Source organism: Empidonax traillii, unplaced genomic scaffold (assembly GCF_003031625.1).
Source record: "Empidonax traillii isolate 1590-97213 ecotype Southwest subspecies unplaced genomic scaffold, ASM303162v1 scaffold890:size686501, whole genome shotgun sequence".
Classification (NCBI taxonomy): Eukaryota; Metazoa; Chordata; class Aves; order Passeriformes; family Tyrannidae; genus Empidonax; species Empidonax traillii.
In genome coordinates, this window is record NW_020956083.1 from 578,697 (window position 1) to 602,579 (window position 23,883).

The 23,883-nt window shown below is 43.4% G+C and overlaps 1 protein-coding gene and 1 long non-coding RNA gene across 3 annotated transcripts in view; one reads left to right on the forward strand and one right to left on the reverse strand.

The window, feature by feature from the left end:
* Positions 1 to 2,071: 2,071 nt before the first annotated feature.
* Positions 2,072 to 3,529, reverse strand: LOC114067279. Its single transcript, XR_003573367.1, has 3 exons — positions 3,298 to 3,529; positions 2,954 to 2,955; positions 2,072 to 2,614 (listed from the first exon to the last, which is right to left on the reverse strand). It is a non-coding gene; the product is annotated as an uncharacterized LOC114067279 (long non-coding RNA).
* Positions 3,530 to 3,679: 150 nt separating this feature from the next.
* Positions 3,680 to 23,883, forward strand: part of PTPN1 (protein tyrosine phosphatase, non-receptor type 1) — a 31,335-nt gene continuing 11,131 nt past the window's right edge. The window contains exon 1 of one of the 2 annotated variants that reach the window (XM_027902582.1): positions 3,680 to 3,843. In XM_027902582.1, coding sequence (XP_027758383.1) covers positions 3,781 to 3,843 — 63 coding nt within the window. In that variant the 5' untranslated portion in view covers positions 3,680 to 3,780. Of the gene's footprint in view, positions 3,844 to 8,727; positions 8,938 to 23,883 lie in introns of those variants that run through there. The other variant, XM_027902583.1, reaches the window with a different exon arrangement.

The window sequence follows — 23,883 nt, forward strand, 5'->3', positions numbered from 1 at the left end:
ATAAAAAGGAAATACTTTAGAAGTCACTTTCAAAACAAGCCAAACTGTGCCAGGGTCAATTTTCCCTGCAGAAGCATTTTAAACTGAAATATTTTGCCAGTGGGAAAATACACCTTCACAATGAGGGATGGAAAGAAATGGTGTAAAAACTTAAATGGTTCAACTCTTCATAACTCTCCACTGACAGTTATAGCAGTTTTAAGACTCTGTACTGAAGGAAAATAAAACAGAACTTTAATTAATCCTGAATTAAATGGATCAAGGATGGTCTTTTCATCCTGCTTTCAAGCAGAGCCTAATTTGGGCAGGAACAGTCTGTGCCTGACAATATCCACGCATGATCCTATAGCATTGCTGCCACGATACTTTTGTGCTAAATATTTTTCATAAAGTGAAAAGTGATTTCCATGGCTTCCACACAGGAGACATCGATTGCTCTAGGACCAGTTTGGGAGCCGAGGAATGAGAACTTTCGACCTGTGGCAGCGAACCTGCAGCCTCCTGCAAGTACATCTGCCCACAGGTTAGACGCCTCAGCTACTCAGATCCTAAATTTCTGCCTCGTCCCCGGAGAATCAGAGGCACTGCAAGGAATCATGCAGGATTGGGATATAATTATCACTACAGAAAACAGGTGGTGTCGAAGAGGGAGACGTTTGACAGCATGAGCAGCTCTGCCCCTACCCACCTGCCTGCAGCAACGCAGCCTCGGGAGGCACCGACGGCGAGCACGGTGTGGGTGTTCCCTCAGCTCCACACAGCACTCACGATGGAGGAGTGACACCAAGCGGCTCCTCTCAACGCTGCGGACGTTCCGTGCTGCTCCAGGTGATGTTCTGTCTGGGCTCTCTTCGCCAGAGCTCCTCGGTGGGCAGGCAAAGCGGCTCCGGTGAGCGGAGAGGGACCCGCTCAGCCCTCACAAACCACCAGGGACCCCTCCAGCCCTCACACACCCTGATGGACCCTCACGGAGGACCCCTCCAGCCCCCACACTGAGGGACCCCCTCAGCCCTCACACATCCTGACGGACCCCTCAGCCCCCACACTGAGGGGCCCCCTCAGCCCCCACACGCCCTGAAGGTACCACATGCATGATGTCCCCCTCCAATCTGCTGAACCCCAGCCTAGTGTTCAGCCCAGTCTGATCTCCAAGGTGTTGCATCTCCTCTTCATTGCTCTTATCTACCCTCACCTCCCACCTCAGGCTTGATCCCGCTGAATCCCACTACCAGAACGTCCCAGTTGTGCTCCCCTCAAGGATGCTGCTGCTCTCCTGCTGATCAAGCAACGAAAGGTCCAGCAAAGCAGGTCACCCCCATGCTGGCCCCTTCCCCAGCCATCCATGAATACCCCAATTCCCTCTCTAGGACTGGATCTCTGAAGATTGTGGGCACACGATTACACCCGAGTGTGTCCACGAAGCTGGGGAAGGGTCTAGATGGTAAGTCCTGCGAGGAGTGTCTGAGGGGGCTGGAGGGGCTCAGCCTGGAGAAAAGGAGGCTCAGGGGGGACCTTCTCACTCTCCCCAAATCCCTGACAGGAGGGGGGAGCAGGGGGGGTCGGGCTCTGCTCCAAGGGAACAAGGGACAGGATGAGAGGAAACGGCCTCAAGCTGCACCAGGGGGGGTTCAGGTTGGACATCAGGAGGAATTTCTTCCTGGAAAGGGTGTTCAGGTATTGGAAGGGGCTGCCCAGAGAGGTGGTGGAGTGTCCTGGAGGACATCCTGGAGGTGTGCAAGGAACACCTGGACATGGCACTCAGTGCTCTGGGCTGGGTGACAAGGTTAGACTCGGTGATCCTGGAGGTCTTTTCCAACCTCAGTGATTTTGGGATTCTGGGACTTGACATATATTGGTATCTAACTGCATATTGTGAGGGTCTCAGTTTTTTAGCCCTGGATGTCATTGCATGTAAAAGCAAAGCCAGACTTCCACAGCATATGCAGCAATTCGCAGTGCTTTTTCCGACATGGGAGTCACAATGCGTGTCACTGCTGCAAATGGTTTCTAACTTCTCTTATACAAACATATATATGTAAAAGTAAATATTTATAATGTAGTCTATCCCCTCTAAAATTTCCAGTTGTTTAATAAAATCATTCATTGAACCAGACTGACACATTTAAAGTGTTACCAGTCACAGGTATTGCCCCTGTGATGGACAGAAATTTATGAAGAATGTAAGGTGCACTCTGATTTTCTGGGTTACTCTGTGAAATCTGTGATATTCAGCTGAGTATCAATTTATTTGGGGCAATATCAGTTTTTCTCATTCAAGGCATTTTTTTCTGTGACAAGAGTACACACTGAGCAGAATGTATTGCTGATGAATCATCGACTGAAAAACCTGTATTGATTTTATCTATCAAGTCCAGTCAGGTGACAAAAGCATAAAAGATTGTGTGTTAGTTTCCTTTATATGATGCAGTAATTCAGTTCCATTTAACTGTAGCATCACAACTCTGACCTCTTCTATGTAGGATCAGGTTTATGCTTGCACAGAAAGTGGCCATCCACAGGAACTCCTCTTTGGTGACATGAGAAGGAGCCATCTCTCGGTGTGGAATCACTGAAACACAGCAAGACTCGCCGTGTACGTTCATAATTTGTGACCCTGAAATGACAGGGAAAGGAAAAAGCAGCAAAGTGGTTTAAATTCGTGTCAGCAACACTGACGCACCTGATATGTTGGAAACTCCACCATGCTGTGCTTAGGGCTTTTAGAATTGAATTCTCTCATGAAAAGTGTCGATACTACAAATCCACTTTCACCACCTTATTTTGGGTCAGCATTCCTGCTGCAGTGTGGCATTAACTGTGTGCTCCAAAAGGCAGTTCCAAACAGCCGTGGAACAAACAGAAGCTGTCTGACATAAGGAGTAAAATTCCTCGCTTTGGAAACAAATTATGCTCTACCATCGTACTTGGATAACTATGTCCATATGATTGGAACATCTGGACTTGAAATTCAGGATTAAGGACATTGGCTCTCTGAGATGTGTAGGCTACATTCACTGGGAAATAAATGCCCTTATGAAAAAGATGGGGTAGAATGACACATTTGCCTCCTGGGATAGAACTATAGCACCTGGATATTAATGGTCATTTCAGAATAAGAATCCAAGAGGCAAGGATAGGCGATCAAATGCCAACAGAGCTTGTGGCATTCCTTTCAATTAAAGGGTATGGGCCAACAGGCAGAAATACATTTCATTCTGCAGACTGTGTAAGAGCGAAAAATCTCTCCATCTGACTGCAGCAAGAGAGAATGTCTTCCAATCTCACGTGGAGTCCCACCCAAGCGCTCTGCACCGCCAGGTCAGGCACTGCCCGTTCCCTGACGGCCCTTCCTCTGCAACCAAACGGCCGCAGGAGAACTTGGAAAGAATCCCGACCCTCCTGCCGCCTCTTGAACACACGACTCGAGCCCTTCCCCACGGCTCAGACACCAGAGGGGGGGCCCGGCCTGGGGCCCGAATGGCTCCGATCCGCTACGTCCTCGCCGCCGCCTCCAACCTGCGGCCCATCGTCCGGGCCGGGCCCGCCCCACCCGGGGCTCGGGGGCGGCGCTGGGGCTCCGGGGGAAAGGCGCTGCTGCCGGAGCCCCCCGGCCCGCGGGGCGGGCGCTGCTCCGGCCCCACCGCCCCGGACGTCGCGTCGGCGGGGCGGGTGCGCAGTTCCGGCGGCGGAGCGAGGGCGGGGGCCGGGCAGAGCCGCCGCGGCCTCGGCAGCAGCTGCAGCCGGAGCTGCCGGAGCGGCGCGGGGGGCCAGGCCCCCGCCATGGAGATCGAGAAGGAGTTCCAGCGGCTCGACCAGGCCGCCAGCTGGGCCGCCATCTACCAGGTGAGGGGCAGCGCCCGGCCGGCCGGCTCTGCCCCGCGCCGAGCGGGAGCGCTCCCGCACGCTCTGCCCGGTGCCACCGGTGCTGCCCCGGCCCCGGGGGCTGGCCCTGCCCTGCCCTGCCCTGCCCTGCCCTGCCCAGCCCGGCAGGGACCCTGCCCCGCTCAGCCCTCGCCGGGGGGCACGGGAGGCCCCTCCGTTCCCCTCGGGAGCGCCCCTGCCCCGCGGGCACTGCCCCGCTCCCCGGGACCCCCGGCCGGGCGGGCAGCGCGGGCAGCGCGGGGCGGGAGCGGGAGGAGCTGCCCCGGCCGGATCCTCGGCCGTGATACGGGCTCGTCCAGGCGCCACTGGGAGTCCAGCACGGACATCAGTCCTCAGCAGCCTCTTCAAACTGCGCCTTCCGAGCCGCGGGGGAGGGAGCCTGTCGGATTTGCCTTTTGTTTTGGAACAGAAAAGCGGTGATGGGCAGCATCGCATGCACCGAGCTTTGCAGTCACCTTAATCGTAGAACAGAGCCTAAAACAGCATGTTGGTAGCACTCGTGCAATGAGCTGGTACTGTTTTTTTGTTATGTCTTTTATTGCATGTAGATTTTTCGTGACATTTTAAAACACCTGCATAGCAAAAGTGAACGCTTTGCAGGGTTTTTTGGCTGCTAGGTCCAGTTTCACATACACAAGCCACAGAAATTAGTGCTTTTATCTTTAAAAGTTCTTCACCTGTTTATCTAAAATGAAGTTTAAGAGAAGGTGAAGTATATGAATGGCTGGGCGGATGTGTTCAGTCAGATTGGGCAGCATTATTGAAACATCCATTTGAATGTTTAGGCTGGTATATTGCATAAATTAATGAGTTGAAGTTCACATTTGCAACAAAGAAGTTGAGCTGTGCTTTCTTTCAGTATGAATTTCTCTGGCGATAGACCTCTAAAAGAAGGAGTGAAGTTGTATAAAAGTGAAATAAATGGACTCGCATTTCAAAATCGCAGCAGGCAAGTTTTAACCGTAATGGCTTGCAGGATGAACGTCTTCAGCTGTTTGACATTTAGAGAATAAGCATGAAATGTTGAGCATGCTTTTCAGAAGGTCCCTTTTTTATGTTTCCTTCCCTGCAGAGTGTCTGTGCTTTGCTGACTGTATCAGTTGAAAGTCATGTGGATATATGACGTTATGTTTTTGCTGAACTGTTCTGGACGATTTGGTGTGTTGCAGGCTTAGTACTCAGGAAATGATTTTGAGTGATAGAGCTTTGTAATGCAATAGGTCTAATTCTACAGGTACAATTTAATTACAGAAGTGAAGTATCTAAAGAGAATGAGGGAATGGCCCATTTTCAATGAAGGATCAGCATTCAGTGATATTTTTGTCCTACTCTCTTTGAATGATGTGACTCAGTAGCTTGCCTAAAGTGTGGCACAGCATGAGCTTTGGTTCAGGATTGAAATTCAATTAAAAAAAATAAAAGGACTAAAGTGATTCTTTGATTTGCATCCAACTATTGATATGTACAGTGGGTGGGGTTTTTACTTTTTTTTTTCCCCTAACATCGATTAGTAAATATGTGCATCTATGTCATGAAATTCAGTTTCTCAGCTGTATCCTGCTTTTAAATCAGCTGTTGAAAATGACATCTTGGCAGGTCATGTACATCTGGAAGAACAATGTGCTTCTCTATAATCTGTGCTTTTGACATCTGGGCTGTGACATTAACAAAGCAGTTTTCCTACAAATACCAGGCTTTGCCTGAAAAATGCAGTAAGTAGAATAATGTACGTTGTTGGTGCAGAAAAAAAAGCCTTCCCCCCAAGTTCATTGTACCACAGGTTTCTGGTAGCTGGTGTTACGATTGTAGCTGCTGAAATCCAGAAATGTTCACCACTAATCCAAGTGAACATAATGCAATTTGCCAACAGGCCCTTCTTCTTGCTCTTGGCTAAATCTGTTATCTAGAGATACAGAGCTGCACAGCGTCTGGAGGAGGAGTTAGGAATACTACAGGGAGGTGAAGCTAATTAAAGGTATGGCTACAAGGGGACTTGTCCGGGTGCCACGTGACTTAGAAGGGTTAAAATTGTCCAGGCTGCTTTTTTTCTTGGATGAGCGGAAGCTGTGTTCGGCTGTGATAGTACAGTTGTGACAGAATAAAATTTAGATTACTTTTTTTTTTTTTTTTTTTTTCCCCAGCAGAAATAATCACAGGATGGGGACACAGACATTTCAAAATTAAGACCTCGTGTGGGTGATTTTGTGAGGGCGTGACTTGGGTACCACATATGTCGTGGAACATTCTCCACTACAACTGGTCAGAACAGGGTGAACACTGATGAAGTTCTTTGAGTTTTGTTGGTTTTGATTTTAGTTTTGGGGTGGGGTTTTTTTGTTTGTTTTTTAATACCCATTCTTGTCCCTTTATTTTCTTCTAGATTTACTTGCTACAAGAACTGTGAGCCATGAGATCCTGTGAGGGTTGTTCAGGGATCTAAGTGATAAAAAGAACTGCTCAGGCTCTGGCTGTTGCTTGTATTTTAGAGAAACATACTTAGAAGATAACTAATAAGACGTGACCTAAGCATAAGAAAGGCCCATTCAAATTCAAATCCTTTCCTATAAAACAGTAAGTTAAAGGAACGTGATTAAACGTGAGCTCTGCCGTGTCCTCACTGTGCTAAAGGTGTGCAACAGAAAACAAATGCTTAAGGGTAAGTGAATGATACATATCCTGCATAAATATCATTAGAACTATCTATTGGAATGAAAAGCATTCACTCTGGAGATGTCACAACAAAAAACCCGTAGCCCAAAGCTAAGAAAAACACAGTTTAGGCTTGCTGTTAGAGCAGGTGAGAAAAAGGTAGATATTTGTCCAGAATATCAAAGCGACATTTGATTTTCATTTACTCACTGTGAGTGCAATGCCACATTTTCACAGTAATTTTATATGCAGAAGTCTTTTGGAACTTTAGGAGGCATTTTAGTTTCTAACTTCTCACACAGCGTGATAGAACGAGATATTATCTTAAAAACACAACCCTCTAATACAGGTAGGGTTGCTTCTTGTGTTTATATAAACTGAGTATGTTGACTTTAGTATGTTGGCCAGTGAGATTAATGTTGATGTGCTTATCAGGAACAGTAAAAATACCTCGGAATTATATACCATTCAACTGGGATTCCATGCACTATGGACAGAGGCAGAGCTGACATTTGGGGACAGCTCATGCAGAGTTTTCCATATGAAGGTGGCAAAATGAAACTAAATGGTGCACTCTTTTCTAATTTTTATAGTTAGTAGAATATAAAGTAAGAAAGAACTGGGCATAGTCTTAATTTTCAAATGTATCTGTAAGTGAGTATCCTGAAAACAACTAACTATGCTGCTGTGAACTCTGGAAAGCTGAAGTGTAGTTAAGAGTTGGGTTTGAGCCCTGTAAGAGGCACATAATTGTTCTAAGTTTATTAATTTTTGAGGGTATTTTAAATATTAATGTGATTGTCAGTTTTTCCAACCCCCTCTCCAGGCTAAACTAAAATACTCCACATTATGAAAATGAATAAGCTTTACTCAGATGATGGGAGGAAGATAGAATGGTATTGTGGACATTTGGATCTCTCTCTGTGAAGAGAGAAAAGGCGTGGGAAGTTTTTCACGTATTTACTGTCTCTGGGAAATATTTGTAGAATATGTAGATAGGTTTTGATGCTGAAAGTAAACTGTGAAATGGTTGACCCTGTAGGTTTGTAGTAGTGTGGTTGTGTTGTGTATTTAAAGTCAGTGAACAGGAAGTCCTACAAGTGTTTTCGGTTTAGGAGCTGCAGGAGGGTTCAGATGTTGTGCTGCTGCATTTGGGTTACTGCTTTGCTCTGGTGCTGAGCAGCAGATAAACTGAGGCATGAGCATGACTTATTATAAATGCATCTTTGGGCTTTATTCTGCCAGTTCTTGCTGCTGCAGAGTGCAGGTCTCTGCATGCAGTGCCTTGCCACTGCCTAATTCGTGCTCTGTTGATTCATCCGAGGCTTAGTGTAATTGGCTCCGGTTATGGAAAACTGGTTTACAACTGAGAGTTGCAGGGAGTCTCTTTTCCTTCAGTAAGCTAGACATATTCCATGTTTTTCAGGCTGTGCAGCCACTGAATCTTGATACATGTGTGGAGGGGCAAACAGGGATGGAGTAGCAGAGTCTCCATGGCTCCCAGAGTCATTATCCTCCCCTGAAAACCAGAGTTTCTGTTGAATCGCTGGTCATGGTACATTTTGTGCTGTTAAAACTGGTTCAGAGAACTGTTACATTCTTCCTAGTGACTTTTTCAGGTCAAGATCAATTGTGTCTACTGCTGGCAAATGTGACTTTGGGAGAGTCCTCTTATGTGGAGCTCCTGAGCTGCTTAGTTTTGCTTGGTTTTCAGAATCTGAAATCTAAGTACTTGAACCCAAATCTTCTGTGATAGCATGCTGAAAGTAGAACACAGAAAAATGTTTTGGTTACCATTTGCTAAAAACCTAGGAACGGTACAACGTGCACACAGTGCTCCACTTGCTCCTGAGCATATTCAGAAGGGTTCTGTGGCGTTGGTGTGTTCTTCCACATGGTACTTACTCCTTCTTCTCTGGGTGCTCGAAGGATAGATGTATAGAAGAAAACTTAAGGAGAAAGCAGTGTTGGCCACATGCCAAATACCCTTAAATTCAAATAGAAATAGCCCTTGTAAGGAGAGAATAAAATGTGGTAGTGGTAGACCCAAGCATTTTTGAAACTAAAATAACTCTCTAAATATTCTGGGTAGGTTTGAAATAACGGTTCATCCTATGGTTAACTAAACATTAAAATGAAATCTTTTCTTGTAATACTTTGCAGATGGACTTTCTCCAAGGGTTCTCTTTAGCTGAGGCTTTGTAAGCTGTGGTTTACACTGAAATTTCACTGCTACTTTCTTGTAAACATGAGAATTATCAGGTTTTAGATCAGCGTCACTACTTATCTGTTTGGATTGTGAATTTAGCCTCATTATGTACCTGAGGATACTAAGTGATTCCTTAACATTGAGAATTCATGTGTGATTCAAAGTGGACATCTTTGATGTAAAAGAAAATTAAGGAGGTAAGAGTTTGTGAAAAACAAAACCTGTAAGACAAAGTACAAGCCTGAAGTCATGTCATCTCTTGTGTTCCACTGATTGTGAGATTGGGGGGGGCTGTTTCAGCCACCAGATAATGCCCCTGAATTTGTTTTCCCATAGTTAAATGAACTAATTTTTCCTTCAGTCTCCACATACGCAAAATGATATTTATATTCAGTGAAGTGGTAGAGAGCTTGTTGGTTTTTTTTTAACTTTCACGCCCTTTTGTAACACAGAGGGGAAGAAACAAAAGACTTGCATTTAGTATCAGTATTCTGTGACTAATAATGTACTAAGGAGTTTTATAGTAGGGCTTGGGGGGTTGTATGTTTGGGGTTTTTTTAGGTACTTGCACATGAGTGTGACAGAAAGTTCAGCTCCTGTAATGCTTCAGACAATTCAGCATCATAGGAGGTTTTTTTCCTTGCAATTCTGTTATTCCCTATTCAGGCAAAGGCCTGTTGTCCAGCATGGAAAGGATAAGTTCCCTGCATAGGGGGAAAGTTTCTCAAAATGTGACTTGAGTAGGAGGCTTATTAACAACAAATGGATAAATGTTTGAAAATCTAATATTGTGCCATAAACCTACCAAATTAGAAAAATAAACAAAACCAAACAAACCCCAGCCCCTTAACTGGAGTGGTTAGAATGTTCCCAATGATTTCATATTAAAGTTTACTTAATTCTGCTTATTTTTGTGATGCTGATTTGGAAAAAGGACAGCACGACCTGAAACACAAAACATCAGAACCTTGCCTAGGGCTTGGTGTCGTCTTCAGTGCTGATGTGAAGCGCTGTCAGTCTTCAGGCATTTTACAGAATTGCATACATTTAAAACTTCGTTATTTTTAAAATATTAGACTGGACTAAAATTATCAGACTAGAATGTTTGTGTCTGCACCTCTGTGGAAGTCTGCACAGCATCAGTGTCAGAGGAAAGCAGCTCTAGTGAGAGTTTTTCTCAAAGAAGTGAGTTTGTGAAAACGCAGAAACCACCTCTCTGCAACGTTCATAATTAATACAGACTGGGTCTGCTCTCTAAGCTTGGCTGTGTACACCACTTACCACTGAGGGTTTCGGGGGGTTATTTTAGTCGTTGGTCAGCTTGTTTTGTGTTGATTTGCACAAGAAGTGTTTTTTTCACTCGAGTGCCAGCAGACGTGCCCTTGCTGGTTTGACTGGGAGAGGCACTTTGATAGAGCATCCAAGTGCCTTTGTGTGTTCACTCTGTAGATGATGTCGTACAAAAGCCAATTCCTTTTCCCCCAAACCCTGTGCATTTAGCTGTACTTTTTCTCTCACCCACGCTCGGTACGGCTAAGATTCAACAGCTTGCCTGTCATATTGTACTGAGGAAAAGTGATAAAAGTGATTCTTGGAAATTCATGTGATTCTGCTAGTAGTGATAGCTGATCTGCTTTCAAATTGAGTTTGTGCCTTCTGCATTTAAGAAAAAAGGTTCATAGAATAGCAGTGAAAAATCTGAGGTCGTTGTTGGGAAGGAAAATAAGCTGGCATAATATGGAACTTTTGGAAATGTTTTTAATGAATTTTTTTTCTCGTTTTTAATTCTGTACGTTCTCTTCTCGTGTGCTTTCATGTTGGACAATACTTTATCCTAGAATATGGGCTGATAACCCAGTAATTTAGGTTTCCATAAGTTACTTGGTTTTGCATTCGTGAATAGTGGAGTAATAAGTTAGTAAAGGGCAGCTACTGGAGAGAGCAACATCAACCAGCTTACTTGAGAAGTCTGTGGTTTAACTCGTAGCTAGAGTCTGTATGTTTTTAAACTCAAAATATTTATCATCAACACCAAGTCAGATGTGATTGCTTCCAAATTGTGTGTTATGTATTTTTCTCCAGTGACTTTTGTTTTTAGCATATACTCTCCTCCTGTCTGCTACCAGTCCTTGTTGGCATGATAAATTACACTGTCCTTTTAAGCAGAATTCTTTCGGTGTCACTGATACTGAACACGTACCTTATTTAGTTGCTGATTTGTTAGTCTCTGGAATGACAAAATACTTGGACGGTCCCACCTCCTAGTTGGGTGTATCTTTCATGGAAGAAATAAAAAGACCTTTCTGTTGCATCCAGCATTAATCTCACATTGAATTTACTTAAATAACACTGATACCTACGTTAAAGGTCTATTCCCATTGTTAGGAACTCGGTCTTGATTCCTGCTTTGTACGTGGGATGTCTTGTTTCCTTCTGTTAGGAGTTCCATTGTTGTCTCAGCTCTTGGTTGTTGTGGATGCTTTGGGAACGTGGTTTGAGGGATCAAAAGTCACCTGCAGCGCTGAGGGTGAAGAGATCAGCCACGAAGATCATTTACCCGTTTCACTGACTGTGAAGAGATGGTTGAATCAGATTTGTATCGTTTGGTGCTTTTTCTTCTCCTTAGAAGCAAGTTGAAGCAGTTTGTCCATCAGTAGACACAGAAAAATAAGAAAACTTTGGTGCTTTACCAGGGGTGAGTGTGGAGCTGGGCAGATCCCGCTGCAGGCAGAGGAGATTCTCCCCTCACTGTACTTAATGTACTAAAATAGTATTACATAGTACTGTTTTTAACTTAAAATAACTGTTCTATTTGTGGTCTTTCAGGTGCTTTTTCTTGTTTCTGAAGCTCCTAGAATTTTATGCTTTTTATGTGAAGTACTTGATTCGTGGAGTACTTGATGCTATGAGCCATCCTACAAAAGACACTCTGTTTCTCAGATTCTTTATTTTTATTTTAAACAAGTGTTCTCCACATAAAGAGGAATGTTCTCATAACCTTCTTCCCTTGTGCACATTTGAATGAGAATTGCTTGTTTATATCATTTCTGATCCCACAGTAACAGGTTACAGTAGCATAAACAGTGTGACCTTTTAATGTGATGGCAGGAAGTAAAATGTGAAATCTATTTTAAAAATGCATCTTTGACTAAGGAAGAGTATACTTCCTTTTTCTGACAGGAAAAATAACCCCTACTAGTTCAGAAGATCTCGATTCCATTATACTGTGTGGGGCCTATTTTTTTCCACTGTCTTCTGTACAGTCATTGCAGCTGCTGGACGCAGGACTAAACCTCTGCCATCCTTGTGTGGAATTGTCTGTCCTTGCTTGGCATTTGCACAGTCATCAATGACTAAAGGTGGGGGCTACAGGAAAAACACAACTGACATGAGCAAGAGGGTTCAGTAAGAGGAACTTCTTTTGGAAAGAAGGAAAGGGTGGGTCATTGGAGCAAGAACAGGAAAAAAACTACGTAGCTTCTTAAACAGCTAGAATACATACTGACCCATTTGACAAAATTTCTGGGTATTCCAGAAGTGGATAAATAATGGGGAGTTTTTATCCAGTAAAGAAAGGAGGAGTGGACAGCCACCCAACTCTAGAAAATGTTATTGTTTGCTTCCTTAAGAGTTTAATTAAATTGGAAAGCAATTAAATTGGAAAGCAATATTGTCACTTGTTTTCTAAACTTGGGACAGTGGAGAATTTTCACAGTAAGCTGTAGTTTCTCTTAGAACTGTAGGTTGTCATGAACAAGAATCGTGTTTCAGCCTGTACGTGTTTTCATGCCCAGTACTGAAACCTTCTCAGAACTGGCCTGATGTGTTTCAGGACCAGAGCAGATCTGCCCCTGTGCTGTTTCAAAGCTCGTGTAGGAAAGGCGTGAAGGGCAGTGAGTGCTGTGAACCAGCAGACCCGTTCTTTGATCCTTGCTGGTTGGGAGCGCCCCAAACACGCAGTGTTGGGGTTGGCAGTGATGTTTGGCAGTGAGTGCTGTTACCTCGCTGGCTCATTAATGATTTCCCTTCAGGTAGCAGTTGCTTTCTGTATCTCCCTGATTACTGACACACCTAAACACACAGAGATAAAGCGGGAGGGAGCGTGTGGCAGCGTGGCCAGGGTTGGGAGCAGACAGCAGAGGCACAGACAGGTGGTGAGCTTGGGTAGTGTTGGCTTGGGGAAAGGGAAGGTGTGAGCAGCCCAAGGGACAAACCCTGTAGTGCTCTGTTGTCCTCTGGAGAAGGGCTCAGGAACGGGTACTCCCAGGTTCTGGAGCCACTTTCTTCTGTGTCCACCTGACTCATCTTGTTTTCACTAGAAGTGAAAGATTGGAACAGGAGGTTGAAAATACGTGAAATCTTTACAGCTGCTAAGTTCCTGGATTTATTAGCCGACATGAGAGCATTAGTGGAGAGGTCTAATCTTACCAGTCTTTTTTAAGGTTGTCAGGAAGCAGACAGAGCAGAAAGGCTTCATGAAAACGACTGACTTATGTCTTATTTGTCATTGATTTCATGTTTATAATTTGTGTGAAGCTGACCATCAGGAGCCCCTGTTGGAGCCAAGCCTGTCAGGCAAGGCTTTGCTTGGTGCCCCATAGTCCAGTGCTCAGGAGACTTCTCTGTGACTGACTGGCAGCAGGAAATTCCTTGTTTGCCATTGTTCTGCTCTCTACCACATGAAATAAGGATTTGGGGTGGTAAAACTGTCCTGTGCTTACTATCTTTTAAGAATAGATAAATAAGGTAATGTTGCTACCCTTAGTTAGGAGCAGACACTCATTTATTGTTTTCATGTAATAATATCTACATCTTTAGGGATTTCTTGTGCACAAATCTTTGCTAACAATGTGTTCTGCATATAAATCTCTCAATACACAAAAGTCTGTCTTGGGATACTTAGAGAAAAAAAATTCAATCTTCTGGTAAAAATGTTTTGCCCACAGCACTCTTGATGTAAAAGGAGGCACTTGTGTGTGATTCTGATAATTGATAACATTATTTGTGGACCAGTGCTGGGAAGCCTTTAGTGCTAACTGTCTTTGAGGGGTGGGGAATGGAAAGAGATGTGGTAAGTATGAAGGTTTTTCTTGAAGATGTTTGGAATTTATTGCACTTTATACGTTTTGGTTTTTTTTTTTTTTGTAAGTGTTCCAGATCTGTGCTAAGACTGCAAATGAGGGTTTGAGGTAGACACCAAGTTACAAAGCATGTTTAGTCGAGACTGATAAGTGGCTCCGGCTGGCAGGAAGTGGAGCACGATGAGCAAGAGCCTGGTGGAGCCGTGGGGTGTGGTGGGTTCGGGCAGCGCTGTCTGGGCTGGGAAGGGGGAGTGGAGGAAGCAATGGGAGCTGTGCCTTTCCACAGAGGCTGCTGTCACTGTCAGAGGTAGAAGTTATTATGGTTGCTTGGCTTTGCTAAATCAATTGGTGTTCTCAGATTTAATTATTTTAAACTAGCAGGATGAGTAGATGCATTAAGTGGCAAAACTGTTTATCTCATCTGAACCATGCAGGTTACTTTCACTCAGCAGTCTGGTTCATTAGCATGGGGAGGATTAACCAGCCCTTTGAAGGCCTGGCTCGTCGAGTTCTGCAGTCTTTTTCATGTGCTGGGGTGCACAGTGCTAATCTGTCCTGCATTAGGATGTCTGTGAACGCTTATCTTGATTATGTGATGTGCCTGTTAACACTGACATTTGTTTTTTAAACTCTCAGTTGCTTTCAGATGAGAAGATGTCCTGCACAGCTGGAGGTGAAAGCTCTCTCTCACTGCAATGACAGTTTAAGCAACCTCTAGTAACAGGATTGGTTCTGTCAGTGTCTTACAGGATTGCTTTGCAACTTGGAGAACCAGTAAAATACTGAATACATTCCAGCATGGAAGGTCTGGCTGGTTTGGATTAAGGGAGGGATTGTGTCTTTCTGCTGGAAGCTCTCAGGCCTGTTGGCATGAGGTAGATTTTCCCACATATTGTCTTTCCTGAAGATATACTTCTGTTCACCTTTCCTGTGTGAGGAACTGTGCTTATGACAAGTAAAATGCAGTATTGGTATCCACTGCAACTGAAGACTTAATGTGCATTTTTATTTTACTGTGTGGAGGGCTGTCAGTAAAGAGAAGTGCTCAAAACTGATCTCAGAACTGAGTAGCTTAACTCCTCTGGATGTCAGTAAACAGTACATCTCTCCTGTAAGTATTTAGGGGTTAAGTTTCTCTTTCCAAAAAAGTATTGACTTTTCTCTCTTATCCTTAGAACAGTTTACTACTCTGGAAGTAGTTGCATAAACATTCTGCTTTTAAGAGCAACTTCTTTTAAAGCTTGGTGTAGAACAGAGGTGTCCAACCATTCCATCCTGGAGTATGTGGGAGCTGGACAATCTGTTCTGCCCCTCTCATCAACCAGCATGGCCTGTGCAGCCCTTACATGTCATGACAGTCACATAAGTCAGGTAACAACACGTGTGGGCTTGTGTTTGTGGGGTGAGGAGATGGTGTCAGTGTTTGATTTTCCCCCAAAACTGGATTTGGGCCACAGATTGTGAGCTGAACATCTCAGGTTCAGAGCACTGTAAGGTTTAATATTAACCTAGCTTGCTTTCCTAAACACATATTAGACAGTCATGTGAAAAACCGGGAGTATCCCAATTCTGCTTTATCTAACATCTGTTTTCAGCAGTACTGTTTGTTCTCAGCAGGTTTTTGTGTGCATTGCAGTAGCTTGGCAACCTGTAGGTGAATTCAGTGTGCTTTTAATCATCACTACAATTTTCCTTTCCAAATTTGAATATTCTAAGTACAGTGAATTGGGCATCTGTGATTATAACAGCAACTGCCACGTTAAACAGATCCCAACTGAAACAAGCAGCTTATGCAAATCTGTAATCCAGCGAGTTTCTTCAAATTTCAGTCCAAACGTCTTTCTTAAGAAAAGATACTTATAACTTCTTCCTGGGAATGGTAGTTAAGCAGTTAGAGCTACTTAAAGTTCCCAAATAGGGATTTGGGCAGTCTGCTGAAAAACAAAGCCACTAAAAGCATGACTGTTTGCTGGTTCTGCTGTAGGAGCAAAGCTTGAGTTTGACCTTTCCCTGCATGCAGAGGCATGAACATGGATTGTGCAATCCTGTTAATTGTGCATTCTCTTTAAACTCTTGGCATCTCGTTAGGTTAGAAATGATAAAAAGCTTTTGGTAACAGTGTAATGGGCATGCTTTGGCAGAACGAAGCTGTAGTTCCATTGCTTGTGTACTTACTGGTGTCCAGCATGGGGAAATATCCTTTTGCCATAGATTAGAACTTGCTGGAATTTCGTATTACACCCTAATCTGTAGGGAACAAACAGAATGCAGGAGGGAACCTCACTTACCTGGGAGGGAGCTGGTGCCTGTCTCACACACGGTTCATCATTTTCAGTGAACGGGCGTTCTTGATGCTAAAAAAATCCAGTTTCCCCCCTGACACTTCTGACTTGAAATCTGCATCTCAAGAAAGCCAGTAAAGCAAAGTACAGTACAAATGTCTTCAAGGAAATGAAGTTCACCACTGAATAAGATATGGATACCTTTTTTTTTTTTAATAGGTAATGTGGAGTTCACAACTTCCTATTAAACAATTCCAGCCACTTCCTTGCTCGTGTGTTTTAGTACTTCCTTTACATATGAGCTCATAACTTGCAGAATTTTGATGGAATCAGTAGAAAGTTGGAAATGTGGCTGTTGCCTGCCCCATAGTATTCTATAAATACAAAAATAATACTGATGTGGTCTGAACATGTGCCCCATTGTAGTCATAATGTGATCTTATTCCCTTAACATTGTCAAATGCAAAGACAAATTTAATTTAGCTTTTAGATTACTGGAGATTAAATAATAATTAGTAGTAAAGATTACTGGATGAACAAAACCATTCCTGAAAATCTGTGTGTACTGAATAGACCCACTTCATGCATAAATTTGTTGCTTTAAAAAAAAAAATCAGTTTAATTTTAACACAGCATATGGCAAGCTGGTGTCTAAAACTGCTTGAACTGACTGTACTTTCTAAAGGCATATGTAACTTCCTAAACTCCAGATAAGTATTAAGTCTTAGAAAAACTATTTTAATTCCTATTTGCTTCTGTGAACACCAATAGCTTGTTTATTCTGTCATCTAACATTAGATAAGATCTGAGTTTAGTTTTAGTCAGTGGTGGAGGTAGAAGACGAGGCTTGCAAGCTTGCTCTGTGTCCATAAAATCCTGCTTTCACGATGGTGAGAGACTTTCAGACCAACTCAAATCAAGAAAATAAAAATGAGGCAAACTCCAGAAGTTCCGATTCCTAAGTGAGAATCCTTTTGTTTCTGGTTTTGTGTCATCACGGAAAATAGACCATTGACAATTATCTGGAAGTGCCTTTGTATTTGGGAAGAGTTTCTCACCAAAACCACCAGGGGAATGCAGGATTCCCAGGCCTGGCTCCCTGTCCCCTTCCAGTGACAGTTCTTTTTTCTGTAGTGCTGTTGGTGGGGTAGGGGAGCTGTCTATAGCTTTGTTCCCTTGCCTCGAGGGACCAGGGGAGACAAAAGCATTCCTGCCAGAGCCTAAAAAAATGGCTCAGAGAAACGGCCTCCCTTCTGCGAGGAGAAATCCAAAGTTGTTCCAACACAGCTGCCAGGGCTGCAGCGAGGGGGTTGGATTCCTGAAATGGGAGTGAGGAACATTGGCTCCTAAGTTAGAAACCTAATGAGTTCGAGCATCCCAGATGAAAACTAATCTGCCTGGAGAGCACAAGTAGCAGCATCACGGCAACCAAGAGGTGTCTTCTGCCTGTCTTCAGGGAGGGAATTCCTTAACTGGAGTGTTTGCACCACTCCCGAGTGGCTGTTCAGAAAGAGAGCAAATCGAAATCGCTGGCCTGTCTCCTCCTCATTGAAACCCTTCAATGTTTTAGCAGTTCAAGTAGACGTAAATGTTTATTTTGGAATGTAGTGCCAACAACAACAACCAACTTGACATTCGGGTATTCAGAGGACAATAACAGTGATGTGAAAAATGTGTGGTATTTTCCTTTGTGAGCCCTGGAAGTATATTTTTGCAGCTCTGAGTCTCTAATGAGCCAGGGGTTATGTGTGTGCACATTCTCACACTCAGCCCATCTTTTCGCTTTGCATGCAAATGCTGATGTGTTAATAGCATAACAAAACGAATTGATGATAAATCTCAGAGTGTCTCCCGCTTTCCCTATTACTCATTGCATTGACTGTGGTTTTAGGAGGTGTTAAGAGGTGCCAAGTCAAGTTATTGAATTTGTAAAGAGCTTGATAAGTAAATACAAGAAGAAGTTTGAAGCTCTGACAACAGATTTTGTCTTTTCAGGCACATTTAGTGCTGTAAGGCCTCTCTGACAGGGGTGAAGTTTTTGCTTTGGTCAGATTGTGTCCATGTAGCCACCTGTCATTCCACCTACATTTCCAGCAGCCACCAAAATTTCTGAGGTCCTACTATTTCCTGTTTTCAAGTAGGAATGTAAACTTCCTTGGTCTTCATTACTGATGGCCACTTTCATGTGCACAATGGCACCATTCAGGAGAGGTGTCTGTTTTCTTCTGTTGGAACCTCATCTCTGACAGAAAGCAGTGCTGCAGAACAGGCTGAAAAGTGTAAGAAGCATCATCCTGTTTGCTAAATCCAGGGTTAAAATCCATGTGATCTTATTCGGGGAATTGTCCTGGTGCGAAATGTATGGATATAAAATAAAACTAAGAAAAAAAATCCAACCTCACCACTAGGAGACTGTTTAAGAAACCTTTTATTTGACCTGTTAGGATTGCCTCGAGGATTAGAACTAGAAAGTGCCTCAGATCTTGACAAATAATTTTTTTTATCTCTACTGGATGAGCAAAATGATGGATTTAGGAGTGATGATGACTTTGTAGTAGCTGGCAGTTTTCCCACATCGTGGGTATTGCTCAGGTCTTGTGTATTTTGTAGGTACTGTGCCTGTCCCCAGGGCTGCATCCTGGCTTTACTCTTAACTAAAATCCCTGATGCTCCATGGATGCTCCCTAATTAGTTTCAATTAGGGACAAAAGGGAAGGCTAATAAGTTGGTGAGGTTGTGTTCTCAGCGTGTTTGTGGTTGGTGTTTTGGGAGTGCTTTAAACCACCTTCAACTCCTTTCCCAGGACAGGCCTCTGGTTTAGCAGTGGGCTCATACCCTGTGCTGGCAACCCCTGCACTGTGGCTTTCCCTGGGGAAGGAACATGACCTGTGTATCATCCCATTTGGAATGTCTGGGGAATCACCCTTTGTTTGGAAGCTCTGGATTGTGTTGTGCTTTCATGGATAATTTCATAACACAGCAGGAAAGTGGCTGTGGGAGCTTTGGATGGGCCTTGTCGTGGTGGAGCTGCATGTGTACCCTTAGAGCAGGGCCTTGCTGGAATGGTGTGCTCATGCTGAATTTGGTTTTCTCTGGTACCTGCTGTTTCTGGTGTGTGCTGGGCAATTAGATCTCTATCTCACATATCGTATCTTAATTTGAAAATGACCTTGACAAAATGAAGATCATTGGGGAACTGCAGCCTGCCCTTCTCTCCTCTGGTATTTTAACAAGTCCTACCTGTTACTGATGAGCAGGTGTCACTGTCCGTAGGGAATACTGGACTTGTCTAGTGGTCTGTTAATGTGACCAGTATTTGTAAGATACAGTTAGTAATCTAGATGTGTTTAACTCATGTCATCTACAAAAGGATTAAAAATAATGCTGTGGTAGCTCTGCAGTTGTTTGAGTTTAAACTGCTGCTAAGACAACTGCTCAAATGTTGGCCTTTCTTTTTTAAAAAATAAATCTAACATTTGCAATCTTATTTTGTTTCTCTAAAGTGTTTGCCCTGAGCGAAATGACTGCGGTGTTTGTCTGCTGAGCTGCTAAAGTGCTGTGCTGTTTGTTTGGTTTTTAGTCAACATACTTTCCAGGAAAAGGTGAAAGGACACAAACACCACAGACAAATTTCGGTTGCAGCTCAGTGCATGTGAAGTGTATAATCTGAAGTGAAGTTTCTTTTTAAAAACCTCACTGGAGGCTCAGTAGGAAGAGTCAAACTTGAGCTCCTCAAATGCACAGGGCTGGTTGCTTTCAAATTCATTTGTGATGTTACTTCTCGAGCCCACAGAGCTCTACTCTGTGCTTGAATGCTCTTGGCAGTTGCTGTAGTTCTGTACAGTTCATTAGATGAGCCTGTTAATTGTCTTCCCAACTCATTTAAGGGGTCTTAAGCCGTGACAGTAGATCCAATACTAAACAGCTGCCTGGAATCTCTGTAGGCAGAAGATGATGATGTCCTTCTCTGTCAGTACAATACCTAGTTCTCAAGTGGCCTTTTGAATTTCTTGTTGACTGTAGGAATAATAACACCAGATATTCTGAGAGTTTATATTCTTTTAGTTGCATGCCCAGGCAAGTGGAAGAGCAGGATGTGTTCAGATTTAAAAGCCTTAGAGCAGACACATGCATTGGGGTCAAAAATGGGAGAGAAGGAAAAAGAATCTGTAAAGATCCATCCAACTTTTACCTGGTAAGACCTTGAGTCTGTTGCCTGGTGAGGAAGCAAGTCTTACATTTGATTATCTTATCTATTAATCAAAATAGTTCATTTATCCTTAAGATTCAATAGTGGTAATGGATTATGCGAGCATTTATGGCATTAGTACAGTCTTGCTTTCTTAACATTAACTGAGGTTATTAACACTAGCTCTGAAAGAGAGTAGAGGACTCTGAGTGACTATAAATAAAATTATTCTATGTTTCTATTTCATCTGCAGTGTTTTCAAGTGCATCTCTTGTCCTTTCTTTCCAGTTTGAAACATGTCATTTGCAGCTTGTCTAACTCTAGAAAACACCTTGGTTATACTTTTCTTTTTTTTACAGAGCTACCACCACCAAAAATAAAACCAACAAAACCCAAGGCTTTGCAGGCTTCAGGGAGGACAAAAAGACATACGAACTGTAAATACCAGAAGGTAAGGGAGGAATGAGAAAAGCTTCTTCTCACACCCTTCCATAGCAAAATCTGATCGGGTTTGGCCTCCCTGAAGCCTGCAAAGCCTTGGGTTTTGTTGGTTTTTTTTGGTGGTGGTAGCTCTGTAAAAGCTGTAATCCTCTTAGATGGCTTCTGAGATGTCAGAATGAAAATATTAGGTAACTAGGAAAGCAGGACTCTGTTTATAACCACAGTTGTCGGTCTGTGAAGCCTGGAATACCCTACAGGCCAGGAATGACACGTTTTTAAACTCACACAAAACCTATGCTGCGAACAAATTAAGGTCTGAATTTGCTAAGCAGGCTGAATTCCATTAGGAGTTATGTGGATATCTGGGCTGTCAGATGAACCAGTCTGTTTGAGAGGAGGTTAAACCAAAACTCTTTGTGTAGAGACCTGTAATGTTTGGGCAAATCAAGATCTGGATCTCATCTCCGTGGTTATTTTTCTTCTTAGAGAAGAAGAGTAACTGAGTTAGAACCTCTTGACACTTTAATGAGAGTGTGGTTTATTTCCTGGCACTGACTTTGTTTGATGAGACAGATAGCAAAGCTTTTCTTTTGCACAGCAGCTGTCAAGAAAAAAGCCATTTTGTCTTCTCAAAAGTCTATCCTTCCAGTAACGTCCAAGACGCACTCCTGGAGCAGATTGACTATCTGGGAGGAAGAATAGGAATGGATGTGAAGAAGAAGAAGGGAACTTGGGTTGTTTTCTTACACTGACGCTCCATTCAGTTGTTTCCTGTTTTGGCAGTAAGTACATGGCTACAAAACAGCAGAAGTTGAGTGTTCCTGCCAGCAGCTCTGAACTTCTTCTGTTATGGGTCATAAATTTCAAGGACAAACTGTATTTTGAACTTACTGATATTTGAGAAGTTTCATGTAATTCTTTAACCTGATACTAGAGTTTCCCTGGCTCTGCTGCAACCCTCAGAAAAAATCAGAATTGAGAAATCAGTTTTCACTCGTTGCAGATGACGTTGGAGCAATACAAGAATCTGAGCAGCTGAGCTGTGAAGAATTGCTTTATTCAGCAGTGTCTTCCTTCTGGTAACGTGCAAAATAAATGTGCTGTTAAAATTTGGAAGTGACACGAGTCCGTGTCTCTCCCCCTTCTGGAAGCACAAGCCCAAGGTGTAAGTAGGGTTCAGGTGCAGGTGTTTAATTGAGCATTTACAGCATTCATCTATCTACCACGATAAGGTGGGTACAATAAAGCACTGCAGGGTTTACTTTCATAAATCTCTGCAGTTGGGCATGTTGAAACTAGTCAGTGGTGAGAGACAAATCTGTAAAACCTGCTAGCTGGGATGACCATGGGCCTAGGAGAAATGCTCTGCCACGTGTGGATATGATTTAATATCACAGTCATGCCCAGTTTACATTCTCCTGGGGGGTTATTTCCGTGCCTCCAACCAGCTGACCGGTGTCACAAACTCTACGTGGCCACATTGCTGCAGCCCGTTCAGATTGCCCCTGGAGTGCTGAATTAGCAAGGGGCTTTCTAGGAAAACTGTGGTGCAAGTGTGTGACTTGTTTATTTATTTACTTACTTGAACCTGGCGTAATAGTGTTGTTGAACTTTAAACAAGCCTGTCCCTTCCTCTCTCCGTGCTGTTTGACTTCAGGAAGAAGCTTGGCATACCAGGCAACTGGTTTCTTATTTTTCACGGAGATTAATAAACAAAAAAAAGGTGTTTTACTTGAGAGCAAAACTAGGAGACCAGATAAAATGCTTTTGAGGAGTATTAAAATCCACATTTATTTCACTTATGTCACTAAAATTCTGCAGCTGCTTAAGATTAATGATGTGTGGTGCAGCTGTCTGTTCATTTATCTGATCTTTGGATTACCTTCTTCTTACCTACAAGTTACATCCTCATTTCTTGTTCTTGCCCAAATACCCCGATGTAAAGCTTAATGTAGGATAAGAAATCAAATCTTCCTTGTCAAAGCAGGTTACTCGAGCAGTTGATCTTTGTGTCCTTTACATCTTGGCAAGGCTCCCTTGCTGGGGAGTCAGTTCGCTGCTTTTCAGGGACTGCTTCCTAACATGCTGAATCTGAAGACCTGTTCCCGTTTGTGGGTGTTTATTGTGGATCCCTTGGTACTGCTTGTTTTTTTTCTTGGGGTCTTCTCCGCAGGCATTTGCCACCTCATTGAATCGTTGAGGTGTTTCCATTCTGAAATCAGTCAGTAGTGACATCTCAGGAAAAAGCACCTTTCACTTGATTTTATTGTAACTTGGGTTTACTCCTCCACCTTTTACAGAAGCCTCATCATTTTTTTCAGTGCCAGCTTTAAGAGGAAGCCTTTTTTTTTTTTTTTAAGCTTTTAAGCTAAAATTACTTCTTTATTTAAGTCTTTTTATACTTGTGAATTGCTTTCCTTAGTGTGACTGCCTGAAGTAGATGGATTGGGTGCACTTCTGTGGCCCCTGATAAGATCTTGGCAATTGTTGCTTCCCGAAGGAACAGAGCTGTTAAAATAACAATATATTGTTATCTCTTAGTCTGAGCTACTCCAGAGTTTATGGTGCAATTAAATGGTGTGATCAAATTGAGCCCTGCTGCGAGGCTCCTGGGGAGGCTGACTGATGAAGCTGAAGGCCTTGAGACTGCACCTTTAGTTCCTCTTCTGGAAATACTGATATGCAAATCCACACAAGGTTGCAGTGTGTGTGAATGACCGCCCTTGCATCCCTTTCTGTGCTGCGGGAATTGTGAGGTGATGGGCCAAGTGGAACCCATTGGTGCAGCTGAGATGGATGTCACTGAAGAACTTCTTATTCCAGTCACCATTGCAAATTAACAGCTACAGGAACTTCCCATTTGAAGAGCAGGGCTGCAGCAGACTTCCTCTTTCACCCCTGAAGAGTTTGGGGCACTTGCACGGGGTACAGGACTAAAAGCCAGGAGATGAGTGGTGTGGAGTGACTCATGCTCCAAACCCGAAGCATTTGACTTGGGAAAACTGACTTCAGTTCTAGCCCTTCCTCTTTAAAGTTTTATGTTTCGTGACCTTTGAAATGAAATGTCGAGCTTCCTTTTTAACAGGCAGGATCTCTGCAGTGTGACTTGGTGTGATTCAAGATTTGTAACTTTATCAACCCCTGCTTTTT